The sequence below is a fragment of the Peromyscus maniculatus genome, chromosome 2 (genome assembly GCF_049852395.1).
Source record: "Peromyscus maniculatus bairdii isolate BWxNUB_F1_BW_parent chromosome 2, HU_Pman_BW_mat_3.1, whole genome shotgun sequence".
Taxonomy (NCBI): Eukaryota; Metazoa; Chordata; class Mammalia; order Rodentia; family Cricetidae; genus Peromyscus; species Peromyscus maniculatus.
Window position 1 is genome coordinate 147,416,154 of NC_134853.1, and position 17,435 is coordinate 147,433,588.

A 17,435-nucleotide genomic window follows, 5' to 3' on the forward strand; every position below is an offset into this window, starting at 1 on the left:
CATACATCTATTATCTGATACATGAGAAAGGTCTGCAAGGCCGTGGGTCTTTCTGACACAGATCACCCAGCCCAAAGGCCTGAGCTGCACTGTGTGTGCCAATGAATGCATCCTCTCTCCCGGATTACTTTTTGGTTATTGTCATTTTTTTTTTTAACTTACATTTGCTTATTTGGAGGGATGTGTGTGGAGGCCAGAGGACAGTTTTCAGGAGCTGGAGTTCTCCTTCCACCCTGTGGGCCCCAGGCTGGATTTACTAACTATCAGCTGAGCCACCTTGCCAAGCCTTATTTGAGACAGGGTATGAGGTAGCCCAAGCTGGCCTTGAAATGAACTTTAAAATTTTTTAAATTACTTTTTATCATTGTGTGTGCACAGGATACACAGATGCATGTGGGTGGGTGTGCCGTGGTGCACATGTGGAGGTCAGAGGACAGCTCTGAGGGGCCGGATTCTCCTTCCACTACGTGGGTTGAACTAGAACTTCTTATGTAGCTGAGGATCAAACTCAGGGCTTCTGTGCATGCTGGGAAAGCACTCGACAACCGTGCGATATCCTTAGCCATTTCAGGTTTTACAACATGGGGCCTCACCCCCAGTTCTTTCTCACCTTTACTGACCATGGCTCACATGCCTGCTCCATCAATGTATAGATGGTAACGTGTAGTGTTAAGTACCCATGTTCACTGAGCAGCTGCTACGAGAAAGTCCCAAATGAGACGCTATGGGATCCTGTACACTGTGAATATGCGTTGTTCTCACTGTTAATGATAAAAAAGCTGATTGGCCAATGGCTGGGCAGGAAGAGACTGAGCGAGAGCTAGACGAGGAGAATTCTGGGAAGAGGAAAGGCAGAGTTGGGAGAGACACGATCCAGCCGCCCAAGGAACAAGATGTCGATAGCAGCTAAGCCACAGGCACATGGCGATGCATAGATTAATAGAAGTGAGTTAATTTAAATGTAAGAGCTAGCTAGTAATAAGCCTGAGCCACCGGCCAACATCTATAATTAATATAAGCCTTTGAGTGATTATTTGGAAGCAGCTGCGGAACAGGGAGAGAGAGAAAAGCCTCCGTTTACAATGAGATGCTTTCCATCAGGTGCTAGGAAACGTTTTCTGTAGAGTCACCGTTTTCAGTTTCTTGAGCCATTCAGTCTATCTCGACTACCTAACCGCCACTGTGGCACCACTGACAATTCGTAACTGAACCAGCATGGTGGTGACATTGTTTTCTGACCCGCCTCGGAGGCACTGTTTCATTCAGTCCTCACAGCCCAGGCAGAGGGGATAAGAAGTTGTGCAAGGCCAGTGATGTCTCAGCACACGAGTCCACACACATACCCATACATACACATGCACATAAAATAAGTAAAATGTTATCAAAAAATGAAAAAGCTATGTAGCCAATAACAAAGCCAGCGTCCAGAGTCAGGCATGCCTCTCCGTGAGTAAGGAACATTCATGGTAGGAGAAATGAGAGCTGTTCTTAGCCATGGTGTGTCTAATTCTGACCCAGCAGCTTTCAGCCCTGGTTGTTTACGTGCATTAATTCCTGGAAGACCCATAACCATCAAATATTACTATTCACTCTCCATATTTCACAGAGGGGCAAGGTAAGTTCAGAGAGGTCCGCCCACCAATGGTGACAGTCAGTAAGTAGCATTGAGAGACACAAAGATCAACTCCAGAGCTGGACTTGTGGTTGTCACAGCTCCCATTGCAGACACAGATCTGTCACCAAGACAAGTCGGGGTGAATATAAAAATGCTCGCTCACTCCCTCCCTCCCTCCCTCCCTCCCTCCCTCCTTCCCTCCCTCCACAAGGTGAAAAGAGGCAATGCTGCCCTGTGAGGACCTGTGATTTAAATAATTGTGGTTATAAATATTTAAACAATAAGTGTCGTTCAGGGAAGGCTTGCTCTATGTCAGACCCTGCAGTCCAGTCTTCTATCCATTCTCATCGAATCTTCATAACCACCTTATGAGGCAGAAATGAGGTTTGGAAGGTTACGTCATTAACTCAGAGTCACGTAGCTCAATGGTCAGAGCTCAACCTGCCCCGACAGGCACGTCTTGAGCATCTGTTAATCTGCCCTGCTGCGACAGGTGCTGAAGAAAACACGTGGTGAATAAAGTAGACAGGGTCTCACTCTCTACGGAGCTTTCCGGCTGGTGGGGTGGAGGCACAGACGAATGCATGCTGGAGGGTGGCAGAATGGCCAGCGGGTTCAAGACACGGTGACAGGAAAAGGTACAGTATGCCAGAGAACGAGGAGCCCCGGGTGTGAAGGACGAAGGACAGCGTGGGAAGTCAGAAAGGAGAGCCAAGCCCCCACTGGAGCCTTGGATGAGCCAGGGATGACAGTTTCCAGGAGAGGGAGCAGACCACCAAGGGCTGAGGATGCTGGAATGGCCCGCGTGGGGTTCAGCGCTGTGGGGAAGATAAGGGCTGAGGGTGCACACAGAGCCAGCTGCCAAGGAACCAGGAAGCAGTGTGTGGGTTTACAGGTTATCCTGTGTGGTGCAAACAACAGCTTCAAGATGCCAAGGAGAGCCATGCAGCCAGATGTGCCCATGCACACCTGCAATACAATACCAGCGCTGCGAAAGTTGAGACAGGATTCGGAAGTTCGAGGCCAGTATGGACTTTTTGTTTGTTTGTTTTTCCAGACAGGGTTTCTCTATGTAGTTTTGGTGCCTGTCGTCCTGGATCTCACTCTGTAGACGAGGCTGGCCTCGAACTCACAGAGATCCGCCTGGCTCTGCCTGCCGAGTGCTGGGATTAAAGGCATGCGCCATCGCTGCCCGGCCAGTATGCACTATTACAGACCATGTGAAAGAGGGGGAGGGACAGAGAGGGAGAGGGAGGAAAGGAGGGAATGAGTCAGTCTTGTATTTTAAGTGAAAGGTCTAAGTGTTTATTCTGGCCACCTGGGGAAAGACTTCATGGCATTCTGGGGAAGTCGACTGGTCCATGCCTGTCACAACCACCCTGAGAGAAAAGCCACTCTAGAAAGGACAGAAGATGTGCTCTGGCGGCAGGATGGCAAGTGAGATGATGGATGTGGGGATGAGGGGTGAGGATGGTAGACAGGTGTGAGGTGGCCACTCAAGCCAGGGAGGGAGGCAACAGTGAATGGATGGTGTTTAAAGTGGTGGAGAGTTTAAGACCAAACCCAGAGGGCTGCACCACTCCCAGCAGCAGGTACCAGAGGACCGAGCACCTAGGACCTGTGTGTGGGGGGGGGAGGGCGGGGATATATATATATATATATATATATATATATATATATATATATATATATATATATATATATGATAGACCATCAAGTGTTTCCGGGGGTGAAGGCCAGCCCAGAGCAGCATTCCCTCTCCCTCTCCCTCTCTCCTTGCACTTTTGAAGTCTTTCAAACTGGGAACGTACACTACTGTTGGCTCTTTTTTACAAGAATACTTGCTGGGTTGAATACTGTTAAGAGATGATAAGAAAGGCGTTCCCCAGACCAGATCAAACGCATTCACGCAGAAAGCTTTCCAAAGCCTGCCCGTGCTAAAGCAACTGGAACAGTCTGCACCACGGGTGTTCTCCCTCTATCACAAGACGCTCAACGTGCTTCCAGTCAACTGTTTGCATGTTTCTAAATGATGTACATCCACAAACCCCAGAACACAGATCCTCTACCAAGGCGTAAAATCAGCATCCTCATCTTCTCTTTGAGTGAATGAATCAATGTACCACTTGAACAGTCACAAGTACCAGGGCGTGGGGTTGTTATTGTTTGCAATTATTTTTGTCGCTTTGAGATAGGTTCTTGATATATAGCTCAGGCCAGTCTCATAGTCACATTAATCCTCCTGCCTTAGCCTTCTGAGTGCTGGAATTACAAGCATGTGCCACCATGCTGGACTTATATGATCATGTTTAAAGCAAGGTGGTCACCAGAATCTAGGTGTGGTGTCCATGCCTGTAATCTTAGCACTGGGAAGGCTGAGGAACGGAGAGTGCCACGATTTGAAGCCAACTGGGCTACATAGTAGGACCACAGGTAGATAGATAGATAGATAGATAGATAGATAGATAGATAGATAGATAGATAAACAAATAAATAAATAAACAGTATACGACTGGAATCCCAGCACTCAGAGAGTGAAGTAATAGGATCAGGAGCTCTGGGCCAGACTCAGTTGCATAAGATCCTGTCGAAATAAAAAGTAAACTGGTCACTGCATTCTTGCTGATCCCTGGAGGGTATCTTGTTGGAGGAAATTCTTAGGTGTTATCCAAACTAAACAACCCTGCTGAGTTCAACCACAAGGGAGAGCAAGGGAGCGGGCTGGAGGATGTGTTAATGGGGAAAGAGGCTAGGAGGCAGGATCAAAGACACATGTCCCTTGGGAAAGGAGGATCAGAGCACCTAGGGAGGTGTGGCCTGTGCCCCTGGCCTGGCTGTCTATCCATCCAGCCCTTGCTCCCGCCACGCCTTTGGTCTAAGTCCAGTAAGGTATGGTACCATCAAGCATGGTCACCCACTGTGACCCACCAGGAGAGGGCAGCCTCCACCCTTAAAACACCTAGAAGGGGTGGCTAGTGATGTGGAACTGTGGTAAAGCGCTTGCCTAGCACACGGTAAGCCTGGGTTCTAAGTGCCAGCAGCCACCATTTGAGGAAATGCCTCAAGCAGTCTGTGTGACCCTACCGCGGCAGAGGACATTTTCACCAGCCACACGCCCACACAGCCAACCCTCTTCAAGGATCTGGGAAAAGGTAACACCAGTAGCGGCTGAGATCACGCGGCCAGACTCAAGCTGGCGTCTCCCCGTGCGTGATCCTGGCATGATCCTGGGCAGGTGGCTCAGCTGCTATGACTCACTTCCTTATATGTTAAATGTGTATTCCGCGGACCGTCATCAAAACTTCGGTAAAAGAATGACCTCACAGACCGTTTTGAGAATAAAATGAGATCATGTACAGAAAACGCCTGGCAGAGAGCCTGGCCCAACAGAAGCACTCAGTAAATGGTAGGTGCGTGCCTTTCTCCTAACGTTTTCTAAGCCTCTGTACCCCCACAGCTCTGTCCTTTGGAAGCCACACCCTGAAGCTAGAGGACCAGCACCTCATCTGCGTTTCTGGAAGGGGTGGGACCTAGTCAATGGGCTTTCACCCTGTTTTTTCAACCCTAGCTCAAGGGACCCAAAGGATCCTGTCCCTTCCGTTTCTACAGGGAGAGCCGCCACACTATGGGAGGCTGCAGGGAGGCTGCAAAGCCTTCTGCCTCGCTGGGCTTCGCATCAGACAGAGACAGAACAAAAGGAGACTCCTCCACCACAGAGAGTGGACAACAGTTAACCTTCAAGTTAACCGCCCCATCTCCCACCCTGGTGCACACATTTTCCCTTCTAGAATCACTCTAGCCCATAATCTTGGACAGGCTAGCTCTCTTTTCTCTTCCAAGGATTCTTTCCAGGACTCTACAGTCACACTGCTGACCAGGGCTTAATAGGAATTCTCCTCACAACAGCCATTACTAACATCAAGAAACTGATGGTGTTGACATCACAAGAGATGTCCAGCGGGATTGCCTCCACCTCGGGGCTTGGTATTGGCTCTAACCTCTGCCTAGAATGTTCTTCCTCTAGTTCTCCCCCTGGCTCAATCCCCTGCCTCATTCAAATGTGAATTCAGATCTCAGAGAAGCCTCCCTTGGGCAACTAACTAAGAGCAATCCAGCCAGGTGTGGTGACATGAATCTTCCTGGAATCCCAGCTTTTAGATTCCAGCTTTTAAAGGGGTGAATCAGGAAGACGGAGAGTTCAAAGCCAGGCTGTGGCAATAGCAAGTTCTAGACTAGCCTACAGTACATAGGGACTGAAGATTCAGAGCAAACCAAGTACAATACTCTTACCCTCTCCCCTGCTTCCCGCCTACAACAGCACAGCTCATTTTTCCGAAAACACCATAACAGGGGGCCTTTGTTTAGTTTCATTCAGTTAAACTCTCACCTAGAATAGTATTTTGCTGAGTGAATGAATGAGATGGACTTAAGCAAGAAGGTTTTTAATCGAGTCAAGACCATGAACCTCGGAAAATAAGCAGTGTCTGCCTTGCTCAGTGCCACACTGTGAGCCCCGCCCACACAGCCACTACCCCACCATGGCTCACGACTAAGAACGGCCAAGCAAAGCCAATCCAGAGCCACCAGGAGGGAATGAAAAGAGCAGAAATCAAATTAGGAAGAGGGCCTGCGGCGGCGGCGGCGGCGGCGGCGGCGGCGGCGGCAGCAGCAGCAAAACTCTGAGAGGATTAGTCTGAAAAACACAGTCACACAGTACGCTTCCAAAGGAAAAAAATTAAAATCCAACAGCAGAAGAGTGGTTTGGTTTTAATTACAGGATTAGTAACTACTGCTCGAAGCCAAGACACTGTAAAACTGCGATTAACCTTAAAAACTTTCTCCTAAATAGAAAAATTAAAATACAGGTATTTTTTAAAAAGAAGAAAAAAACAAATAACCCAGTATCGTGATATATCCCAGCACTTAGGAGGGTGAAAGTCAGCAGAATCAAGAGTCTGAGGCCAGCCTCAGCTATAAAGGGAGTTTGAGGCCAGCCTGGACTACATGAATCCCTATCTCAAAGGAAAGATTTATAAATAAATAATGAAACAGAAAGAAATACAAAACCATTTAAAAGGTGACCCACAGGCCCAGAGACATCTCAGGTTCCTATTTGGAACTTCAGAGCTGACACGTTCCATGCTCATCTCTCCCTCCCTCCTCCCTGGAGCCTCCTCATCTCTTAAGTAGGCAACCTTCCCAGAAGGCATGGTCAACCGCAGGTCACTCCTGTCCCCTGGAGTTCCCGAGGGCACGATTGGCGAGCACCCAGGTTAAGGACCCGGTAGGTAGCGGCAGAGGGCTCACCTTGTTGGCACAGCTGAAGCCCAGCCCCAGCTCAGCCAGGACCTTCAGCACGCCCAGGCTGCTGTTACACTTGACAGAGTAAAAGGGCCGGACTCGAGGCAGGTACTTCAGAAAGCAGAAGTGCTTCCTCACTACAGCACCCAGGTCGGCCACGAAGAAGGCAGCCACCTTGCCCTGCACAGCAAGAGGCGAAGGGATATGAGGCCCGGCTCCCTCCCTGTACATGCTGCCCACAGTCCTTCCAAAGATGGGCCGCCAACAGCCTGATGTAGCTTTCCAGGGCTCCCACATCCTCCAGGATGGAAGGCCCCCTCAGGCTGACACTCAAGGCTGTGTGACCAGCTCCAGTCCTTCCCCTCAGCCCGGCTCAAGTCACTCAGACACTCTCTCCCACCTCCAAGCCTGTGTTCCCACCACGCCCTCTGTTGGGTTTGGCAAATTCCCAATCTACCACCATTCGGCCTAAAGACTACCCACACACACCCCCGTGTGTGTGTGTGTGTGTGTGTGTGTGTGTGTGTGTGTGTGTGTGTGTAATTTTAATCCATAACATTTAACGCTCTGGCTGCATTCTGCGTGTCCTTTCCAAGCAGCAGAATTGTACATGCGGCTGTCTGCTCCACAAAAGGCAGACGATGGCTTACAGCCCGCGACCATTGACACATAGGTTCTCATCCCATTGCAAGTCATGCCTGCAGGTGACCTGGTCCTCCCTCACAGACATGGATGAGTGTGCGGTCCCTCCCTGGGACTCCTTTTCCTTTTCATGCTACTTCTTTGTTGAAAACGGGTACCCACTCAGTGTCCAACATAATAACTAAGGGACAGAGAAGGTCAAAGACCTTGAGAGAGAGGGCTTGGCTCTGGAAGAGAAACAACTGAACTAATTACAAGTCCCTCCAATAAAAGCTGGATGGGACGCTCTGCAAAATAGGTTAGTGGCCATGGAGATAGAAAATACAAACCCTACCAGAAGGGAATTAGGAAAAAGGCAACCGTGATGGGAGGGGACACTAGAGATGAGGAAAGGGGAGAAAGACGCCCCCCAGGGCAAAGCCCAGCAAAGGTGGAGCCAGACAGCACGGCATATATACAGTGACTCCACTCTGATGGAGCACCGCACAAGACTGGGATATAAAGCCGGAAGTGGGGCTGTGGAGGCAGACCATCCTCCGGTGGTGAAGAACTGCTGCTGTCGGATTCTGCTTTGGAGGAGAGTTGCAGGCGGTAAGAAAAACGGGAGAAGGTCATGCGGGCTTTGGAGAGATGGGGACTAACTACAAATGTTCTCCCACGAAGTTCCTACAGCCTTAAGAAGGTGAACTTCATGGAGCTGTCCAGATGTAAGGGGGGAGGGACCCTGGGGTTGGAACTCCTAGGTTCCCAAGTGGAGGGCTGGGAAAACCATGCATGTTGTGATGGTGTTTTTTCTCAAGGCAGGGGACACGGGGAGGGCAGATGTTGGGACAAGGACCAAGAATTGGGAATGATAGGAGCCATGTCTCCTATATATCAAGCACCCGATACCAAATGAGAGGATGGAGACCTCCTACCAGAGGAGAGGACAGGGAACCAACCCACGCCCCATTCCCATCCCCTCACCGTGGTGGCCTGTGAGGCCCCCAGAGTGAGTTCCTCCAGCAGATCCCGGGTGCTGAAGCCTTCCTCCACCATCACAAAGTCCGATTCACTCAGGTAGCCAGCCATGCTGAGCCGGAGGAGCCCAGAGACTGGATGGAACCGCTGCCTTGGAGCGCCGCTGGCTGCCTTGGCCACCGCCTTAGAAAGTATGCAACACACTGCGGGGAGAGGGAGATGGAGGGGACCACTGGGGGACCGGCTCTGCAGCATCCCTCACCTCCCCCAGGCCTGGATTCCCTGTCCAATCACGCTCTGCTCCCCAGCACAAGCATTCCCATCTGTTAAATGGGATTGCTTTGGAGTTCCAATGCTGAAATTTGGGATTGGAAGGAAAATCAAATCTCAGAGTGGGAACAGAGCTGAGAAATCTAGGTGGGGAAGTCACGAGGACACCTCCAGTCCGGAACACGCCTTCCTAAAGGGCCAAAAACAGGAGCTTGAGTTCGAGTCTGCTCACTGCTGCATGACCTTGGGTCAGTTTCCCCATTTATAAGTGGTTGGTTCTGACACGCTACGAATGCTCTAAGTACCACCGGTGGGTTCTGTCCGCGGGACCCCTCTCTCGAGTGCAGGGCGAGGGTCCCGCACCCCAGCCCCAGGCCTCCTTACCAAGCCCCGTCCTCCTTCGCGGGGGCCAGAGCCAGGCGCGCTGCTAGGGGGGGTCGCCGGTGACCTCGAAACTTGTGCAACACCCCGAGGAGGAGTGGCAGTTGCGGAGCCGAGGCCCCTGCTGAGAGGAGGCAAGGGGGTCCGGGGAGCAGGTCAGCGGCCAAAGGCCGAGGGCGCCGGCTCCCCGAGGCTCCCCCCAGCCATCCCCTGCACTCGCCTTAAAACGCATTTACACGGCTTCGGCCCATAGGTCTCCCCAGCGAGTGAATCGGATCCTCGGCGCCTCCGCTCGCTCGCTCCCCCCGGCTCCGGCCCCGCGGCCTGCGCCCCGCGCGCCCAGCAGCCACCGACCCCACGCCCCGCCTTGCGCCCGCCGCTCGCTTATATAAGCCCCGCCCGAGCCCCGCCCCCAAGTGCCCTGGCCACGCCCCTTCCCGCTCCGTAGCCCAGGCAACCGGGTGCCGCCAGCCCATTGGTCGATTCGGACATAAAGCATTCAACTCTGCGGGGCTGCTCCGCAAAGCTGCGCAGCTAGGCAGCTGTCTGACCAGTGTCCGCGCAGGTCAACGCGTAGTCGGAGCAGCAGGTCCTGCGTCCTGGGTCCTAGAGAGTGGCTCTGGGAAACTTTTCTGTCCCTGCCTGAAGCCGTTGGCTCCCGGCTCCTCGCCTGGTGAAGTTCTAGCTCCTCCCATGGAGCCCAAGTCAAATATCCTCTCCCTGTCTTATTTTGTAATACGACCCTTTTTACTTAATCGCCTTTTCCGGGCATCTTAGGCTCCCAACTCAAATGCCAGCTCAAATGTGTTCCGAGAGGCTTTTTGTGGCTTCGCAAGTACAGGGCGATGCCTCCCTGTACTCTGGAATCCGCCAGACTCCGGTGAAATGTGGCTTTCAACTCAAAGCGCATCTCCTCTTCTATAGAGAAATTCCTGTTCATCCATCAGAATCCAGTGTAATGTCTTCCTCGGCCGAGCCATCCCTGGTCTGGAAACGCAGTCATTGTCTTAGACTCCTCCCTCCTTTGACCTTTAGGACCGGTTGCTGAGATTCCTGCCCCCACTTTCCACTTCTTTGGTGAAACTTCTTAGCCGATTTGTGAACCCAAGGACAGGGACTGAGAGCAGGGCTCCTCGGAGTGTTGAGCGTGCGCAGGGTGCTGCTCAGAAGCTAATTGAAGAGTTCATCGGGGAGAACTCAGAATGCTGGTTGTCTCTGATCATGTGGTTACTGATTGGGAAGGAACATATCGGGACCTTTGGGGGTGCTTGTGATGATTACAGAAGAGTGTGCGTGTGTTTCTCTGAGTTATACACATAAGATTAGTGCCCTGTATATGCTTTATGTACATTACATTAAGAATTTACAAGTTTTAAGCCAGGCATGGTGGCACATGCCCTTAGTGATCTCTGAGTTGGAAGCCAGCCTGGTCTAACCGAGCAAGTTCCAAGTCAGCCAGACTGTTACACAGAAAAACCCTGTTTCGAGAAGCAAACAACAACAAAAAAAGAATTTACAAAATTTAAGAAAACCCTTGGTAAGGCTGAAGAGATGGCTCAACAGTTAAGAGCACTTGATCTCACAGAGGACCCGGTTCAGTTCCCAGTACCCACATGGTGGTTCACATAACTCCAGTTCTAGGATATTTGACGCCCTCTTCTGACTTCCCTGGTCACCAGGCACACGTGGTGCACATGTGCATGCGAGCAAAACATTCATACACATAAAATCTTTTAAAAAAAAAGAAAAGAAAAGAAAACCCTTGGCCTATATTAAGTGCCTCATAAATGCTACCGACTTGCCAAGAATGTCCCAAGTTTTACTTGGTAGAAATCTGTAGGTAGTTTCAATAATAAACTGCCTTTTAATTATTATTTAAAGAGTATGTGGGGGCTCCAAAGGTAGTGAGTAATCTCAACTGACTGTTCACAGTCAAAGTGTATCTGGGCCAGGGCTGTAGCTCAGTTGATAGAGTGCATCCTAACATGCCCCACATAAACAGGGTATGTTGGCACGTGCCTATAATCCCAGCACTTAGGAGTGAGACTGGAGAATGGAGGATGGGAAGTCTAAGGTCATCCTCGGCTACATGGGGAGTTCGGGGCCAGCCTGGGCTCCAGGAGATCTTGTCTTAACAAAAAAAGCAAAACAAAATCATCAGCCCATCTTGTTCAAGAACAGCCAAGATATTCTGGGAAAAGAACAAGCAGCTGGTGTACAGCTTATGGTAAAGCCTGTGCTTAACATGTATGGGGCCCCTTTACATCCCCATCACCAAAAAGGGAGGGAAAAGGACTTCCTCCTCCAGATATCACAAAACATTTTTATTTGCTTATAATTATAGTTTTCCTTAGTTATGATAAAAGGTAAATTAAATATAAAACTTTAGACTCACAAATACAGGATAGATGATAGAATCTTTTCTTTAATTTTACCAAATACAAATAGACTAGATATTGTAACTGTAATTCTTGCTTGATAACTGTTTTGTTATATATAATTTTACTATGTTAGAGTTAAAAACCTTCCTTTCTGATTAGACAGAAAAGGGGAAGTGCTGTGGGATGTCTTTCGGTCTGCTGTGAATATGTGTTGCTCTCATTGGTTGATAAATAAAGCTGTTTGGCCAATGGCAAGGCAGAATAAGGATAGGCGGTGCATTCAAACTGAAGGTGAGATGAAGAAGGATAGAGTGAGGAGAGACGCCAGCCCGCCACCCAAGGAGCAAGAAGATGCCAGCAGACCGGTAACACTACGGCCACGTGGCAACATATAGATTAATAGAATAATAGAAATGGGCTAATTTAAGATGAAAGAGCTAGCTAGCAAGAAGCCTGAGCCATAGGCCATACAGTTTATAATTAATACAAGCCTCTGTGTGTTTACTTGGGACCGAGCAGCTGCAGGACTGGGTAGAACACAGGAAAACTTCCGTAGCTCCACAATGAAAGATTTCAAAATGGTGGAGCTAAGAGCTTGATCTGTCATGAACATCCATGCACCCATCTGGGGGGGGGGGGAGAAAGAAATGCATGACCCTTAATTATGTGTGTATTCGTGTGTGTGTGTGTGTGTATGTGTGTGTGTGTGTGTGTTGATATGTATGCAGATACACTGTGTGTAGATATATGAGCACGTGGGTACATATACTTGTGAAGGCCAGAGGAGTGCCCAGTTGTCATCTTATTTTTTTGAGACAGGGTCTCTCCCTGGTCTATACCCCCACCAAGCTGGCTAGTCTGGCTGGCCAGCAAACACCAGGGATATTTACCTGTCCCCTCCTCCCCAGCACTGGGATTAGAAGCCCACGCTATGCCTGACTCCGCACATGGGTTCTGCTGCGGCATGTCTTTCTGTATGCTATGAATATGTGTGGCTCTCATTGGATACTAAATAACACTGGTTTGGCCTATGGCAAGAAAGCTTACAGCCAGGTGGGAAATCCAAGCAAAGATACAGGGAGGAGAAGGGAGGAGTCAAGAGAGATGCCAGTTGCTGCCCAAGGAGCAACAAGATGCCAGCAGACCGGTAACGCCATGGCCACGTGGCAACATATAGATTAATAGGAATGGGTTAATTTAAGATGAAAGCTAGCTAGCAACAAACTGAAGCCATAGGCCATACAAATTGTAATTAATATAAGCCTCTGAGTGATTATTTTGTAAGCAGCTGTGGTGGGGGGACCAAGAAACTTCCGACTACAGGGTTCTGGGGTTCTTATTTGGGTCCTGGTTCTGCAAGGCCAGCACTTTATTGACTGAGACTTCTCCACAGCCTCTCACCCTTAAGTTTTAACTATTATGTTTGAATGCCAAGCGGTGACTGGGAATTCTGGCCTAGTCATCCTGCTGGCATCCAGCCCGAGGGCTCTCTCTGCCTGCCTCTCCTTCCTGTATCATATGACCATCCTGATGGCTGCACAGAGAACCCTTGAGAGCTAGAGAGCCGGCAAAATGTTTATTTATTCGGGCTTCCCAAAATGGTGCCTGCTTTCTAGGGCTGTTGGAACAAAGCACGAGCAGCTGGTGCTCTGGAACAACAAAAATGTGTCGGTGCCCATTTCTGGAGGTGTCGGCGGGCTGGGCTCTCTCTGACAGCTCTAGAAGAGAATCATCCCTTGCTTCTCAGCCTCTGGTGTTTGTGGCCATCCTCCGCGTACCTTAGCTTGTGGGTGCATCGCTCCAGTGCCGGGGTTCACAACCTGTGGAACCACTGCTCCAGCACATTGCTGTCCTTCTCTCTTTGAGACTTTACGTCACTGGCTCTACGTCCAAATGCTCCGTTAGGACATGCCTCGCGTTGGATCAGGATTTACCGTAATGAATTCCGCTCAACTTGCTGACTTCTGTCAAGTGCTTATTTGCAAGCAAGAGCACAGTACGGAAAGTTAGGACTTTAACATACTTTTGTGTGTGTGCACATGTTCATGCACATATGTGGGGAGGGTGCGTGGGGAGGCCGGAGGTCAAGGCCCGGTGTCTGCCTCGATGACGTTCCATCTTGTTTTTAAGATTGGAACTCTCACTAAACCTAATGTTATCCACCAAGACTAGGCTGGCTGGCGGGAAAGCCCCAGGGACCCTCCTCTCTGCTTTGCCAGCATTGGGATCACAGACACACTCCCCCATTCCCAGCTTTTATGTGGGTGCTAAGGATTGAACTCGTACAGCAAACACCTTGCACACTGAGCCGTCTATCTCCCTAGCTCAAGAAGTTAACATACCTCAGGGGTAGGGGACGCCGTCCAACCCACCCTGGCTTTAAACACCTCCTGCCACTGCCCAAGATGCACAGGTACGTGGTGCGCCCTTTTAGGTGAGAAAAGTATTTAGCTGGGTACATTCCTTCCTCCCACACGCCGAAATGTTAAAATCGTAAGAGAGAAAGGAAGATTCTCTAATACTTGGCGACTGGCAAAGCAGATTATTTGCCCCATTTAGCTTTTCACATTTATTTGTGTACATGTGCGCATGCGCATGCCCCAGCACATACAGAGGTCAGAGGTCAGGAGTTGATGCTCTCCTTCTACCCCATGGATCCCAGGGATCAAACTCAGGAGGTCGGGCGTGGCAAAAATACCTTTCTCTTGCTGAGCCATCTTGCCAGCTCTGTTCCCGCCATTTAAACATCAGTGTGTTCTGTTCACAGTGAGTCGCTCCTGGGGGAGAGGTAAACAGAGAAGCAGATAAACATCGCTGAGCACTCAGAGAATGCTTACAAGCCCGCAGATACATGCCATCTGCAGACAGCCCTACAAGAAAAGCACGTTATTAGCCCCATTTTAGAGATGGGAAAATTCAGATTTGAACGTTCTCTAAGGTGACCTCGCAGGAACTTAACCCTGAACTGCCTGATTTCATGCCAGAGAGATGTGCCCTGGGAAGAAGGCATGGAGTAAGGGAGGAAGAATCCATCTGGGCTCACCGTGTGAGAGGGTAGAGGAGATCATGGAAGGGAAAGCCTGGCAGAATTAATGGCGGTGTGTGACTGGTGCCCCTCACCTCCCCATGAACCAGAAAATAGAGAAAAGAGAAGTCAACCTTTGGCTGGTTTCCTTTTCTCCTCATACTCAGTGCAGGCCCCCGGCCCTCAGGAGGGTGCCGCTAACGTTCAGGGTGGCTCTTTTTCCTCTATTAGAACTAACCTCTCTGGAAATGTCTGCATAGCCGGCCCGGAGGTGCATCTCCCAGGTGACTCCGAATCCAGGCAAACTGATAACAAAGATGAGCCAGCACCGGATGTAAAGCCAAAACAGAGAGTCTCCACGCCAGACCAAGGACAAACAGCAGGAGATGGGAACCGGCAGAAGACACAAGCTCTGGCGAGTGGTTCGGAAACCTTGAGAAGCCAGCAATGGAAGAGCAGCCTGAGGACTCTTTGAGGTCAGAGCTATTCACAAGTTCAGGATGGAAACCCAAAATAGCAAGAGGCACTGTTCATTGAGCATTTACTATATATATCCCAGGCTCTGTGCCATGCACATAATAGCCAACATTCCTGAGGTGCTCGCTATCATGCAACAGTGATTTACATGTAAGTCTTACAGTGATGCATAGAGATCTTAGATTCTTTAGCCCTGCCGCAGACTTACAAGCTACCTACACTATCAGCAGCTCCCGGTTACAAGGCAGGAAAGAAGCCCAGAGAGGTGAACTCCTTCAAGGTCACACAACTAGAAAGTGGAGCTGCTACATGCCATACGTTTCCTTCCCTCTTCATAACAGGCCCACGAGATGGGAATTGCTACTCTCATCCTACAGCAGTGGAGACTGGAGCCAGAGAAGCCAAGTAACGTGCCCAAGATCACACAGCAGGTACATGGCAGAGCCTACATTCAAATCAGGGTGTGTGCTAATCAAGTATTTCAAGAGATGTGCTGAAGCAGAGCCAGAGCCCCAGCCCAGAGAACCCTGAATTGTAGTTATCAGTGGGGTGTCTGTGTGCCCTAACATCCAGGCAGATGCACAGAAGGTCCATCTCTGCCAGCACCAAGAAGGCCAAGTTCAAGCACGTGAACTGAACAGGGGATCATATCCCCAGCCCTCCGCTAGATGAGATGCTCAGGTACCAGCATGTACACTTTTGGATTTCTCCGTGTTTATTTTTGTTCTGTTAGGCTACACTCAAATGTGGGGAAAAAATAATAATAGAGTGTGATGATTAAGGAATTCACACACTTTCCCTCATGCCAGACCTTCTAACAAATGTGATGAGCAAACAGACGCCACCACATACAAAAAGCCCACTCAGCCAAAAGTACTCACTTCCTGCCAGCAGCGAGTGTGGTGAGGAAGGATGTGGCCAAGGCTCTCTCCTGCCTTCTCCAGCGGCTCTCAGTCTCAGGCAGGCATCAGGGACAACTAGGAGACTTGTGAAGCCACAGAGTGCGGGGCCCCATGCCAGAAATTCCCGCTCAGTATTCGTGGGGGCCGGAGTGTACAGTTCTAGGCAGTTCCCTGGTTTGTTTGGTGCTTTGGGGCTGGAAGTGAAGGTTTTAAAGGCCCGGGCTCAGAGGGACTTGAAGCACTCCTGGTAGACAGTGCTGGGCACTTTGAAGGCACCAGGCTCTGGCCTCCGAACCCCTTGATGGCAGCAAGGGCAAACACTGGACTGGACTAGATAGCTACACTGTCTCAGTAAGAGTGAGCGCACGTGCGTGCACGTGTACACGTACACACACACACACACACACACACACACACACTCTTTAATCCATCTCCTAGGACAACCCTTACCGGCTGCAAACCTTGGCAAAGTGACTCATCTTCTGACAAGTTCGCTTTGGCCATCTGTAAAACAGGCCAATTAAGAGTGCTGACTTGCCAGGATTGGTTTAAAGGACCTCTCAGCATAGAAAAACCTCCTTCCTGCCCGGTGTCGGCAAAGGCATTAGCAAATGCATTCCATGCCGTAGCCATCACCACGAGTGCCCTGAGCCAGGGTGCAAGAGTCAGAAGAGAAAAGTCCAGAACCGTGTCAGAGGAACCCAGCTGGGGTCATAGGAGAGGCGGTCCAACAGGAAGGTGACGTGAGGAGCTATAAACCAATGTCTAGCCCTGTCTTAGGGTTTCTACTGCTGTTAAAAGACACCGTGACCACGACAGCTCTTAGAAAGGAAAACATTTAATTTGGGTGGCTTACAGTTTCAGAAGTTTAGTCCATTACCATCATGGCAGGACATGGCAGCCTGCAGGCAGACAGGGTGCTGGAGACCCGCAGACAACAGGAAGTGAACTAAGACGCTGGATGTAGTTTGAATACAGGAGACCTCAAAGCCCACCTCCACAGTGACACACTTCCTCCAACAAAGCCAGGGCTACTCCAACAAGGCCACACCTCCTAATGGCACCCCTCCCTTTGGGGGCCATTTTCTTTCAAAGTACCACAGACCCCCCCACATATAGCGAAGCAACCACAAAACAAAGTGCCATTCCACCAAAGTCCGATTTGGGGAACCAGTGAGTTTACAGGGCTTGCTTACAGAGCATGGGCGGGGTTATTTACAGGGGTGTTAGTAACCCACAAGCAGCTGCACCCCACAAAAAGCCTCACCCCAGCATAGACACGACTTCCCCACAGCCTCGTGGATGGAGTTCCCCACTTCGGTCAGTCTTCCACACACTATATACGTTGTCACCTCCCGAGACCATGAGGCCATGCACAGCTAGGGAAGAATTACACCAGCGGTCACTGCTGCTCTGATGCTCAGATGATAGCCTTTTGCAAGGAGGTGTGGAGACCTGAGCTGAAGAAGACTGGGCAGGAG

The 17,435-nt window shown here is 50.1% G+C and overlaps 1 protein-coding gene across 5 annotated transcripts in view; it reads right to left on the bottom strand.

Moving 5' to 3' along the window:
* The window catches only part of Azin2 (antizyme inhibitor 2), a 35,280-nt gene extending 25,747 nt beyond the window's left edge, over positions 1–9,533 (bottom strand). The window contains exons 1-4 of one of the 5 annotated variants that reach the window (XM_015989121.3): positions 9,390–9,533; positions 9,173–9,293; positions 8,525–8,721; positions 6,923–7,096 (exon numbers count right to left, since the gene is read on the bottom strand). In XM_015989121.3, coding sequence (XP_015844607.1) covers positions 6,923–7,096; positions 8,525–8,629 — 279 coding nt within the window. In that variant the 5' untranslated portion in view covers positions 8,630–8,721; positions 9,173–9,293; positions 9,390–9,533. Of the gene's footprint in view, positions 1–6,922; positions 7,097–8,524; positions 8,722–9,172; positions 9,294–9,389 lie in introns of those variants that run through there. The other 4 variants (XM_042270645.2, NM_001294180.1, XM_076563458.1 and 1 more) reach the window with 4 other exon arrangements.
* Positions 9,534–17,435: the final 7,902 nt, after the last annotated feature.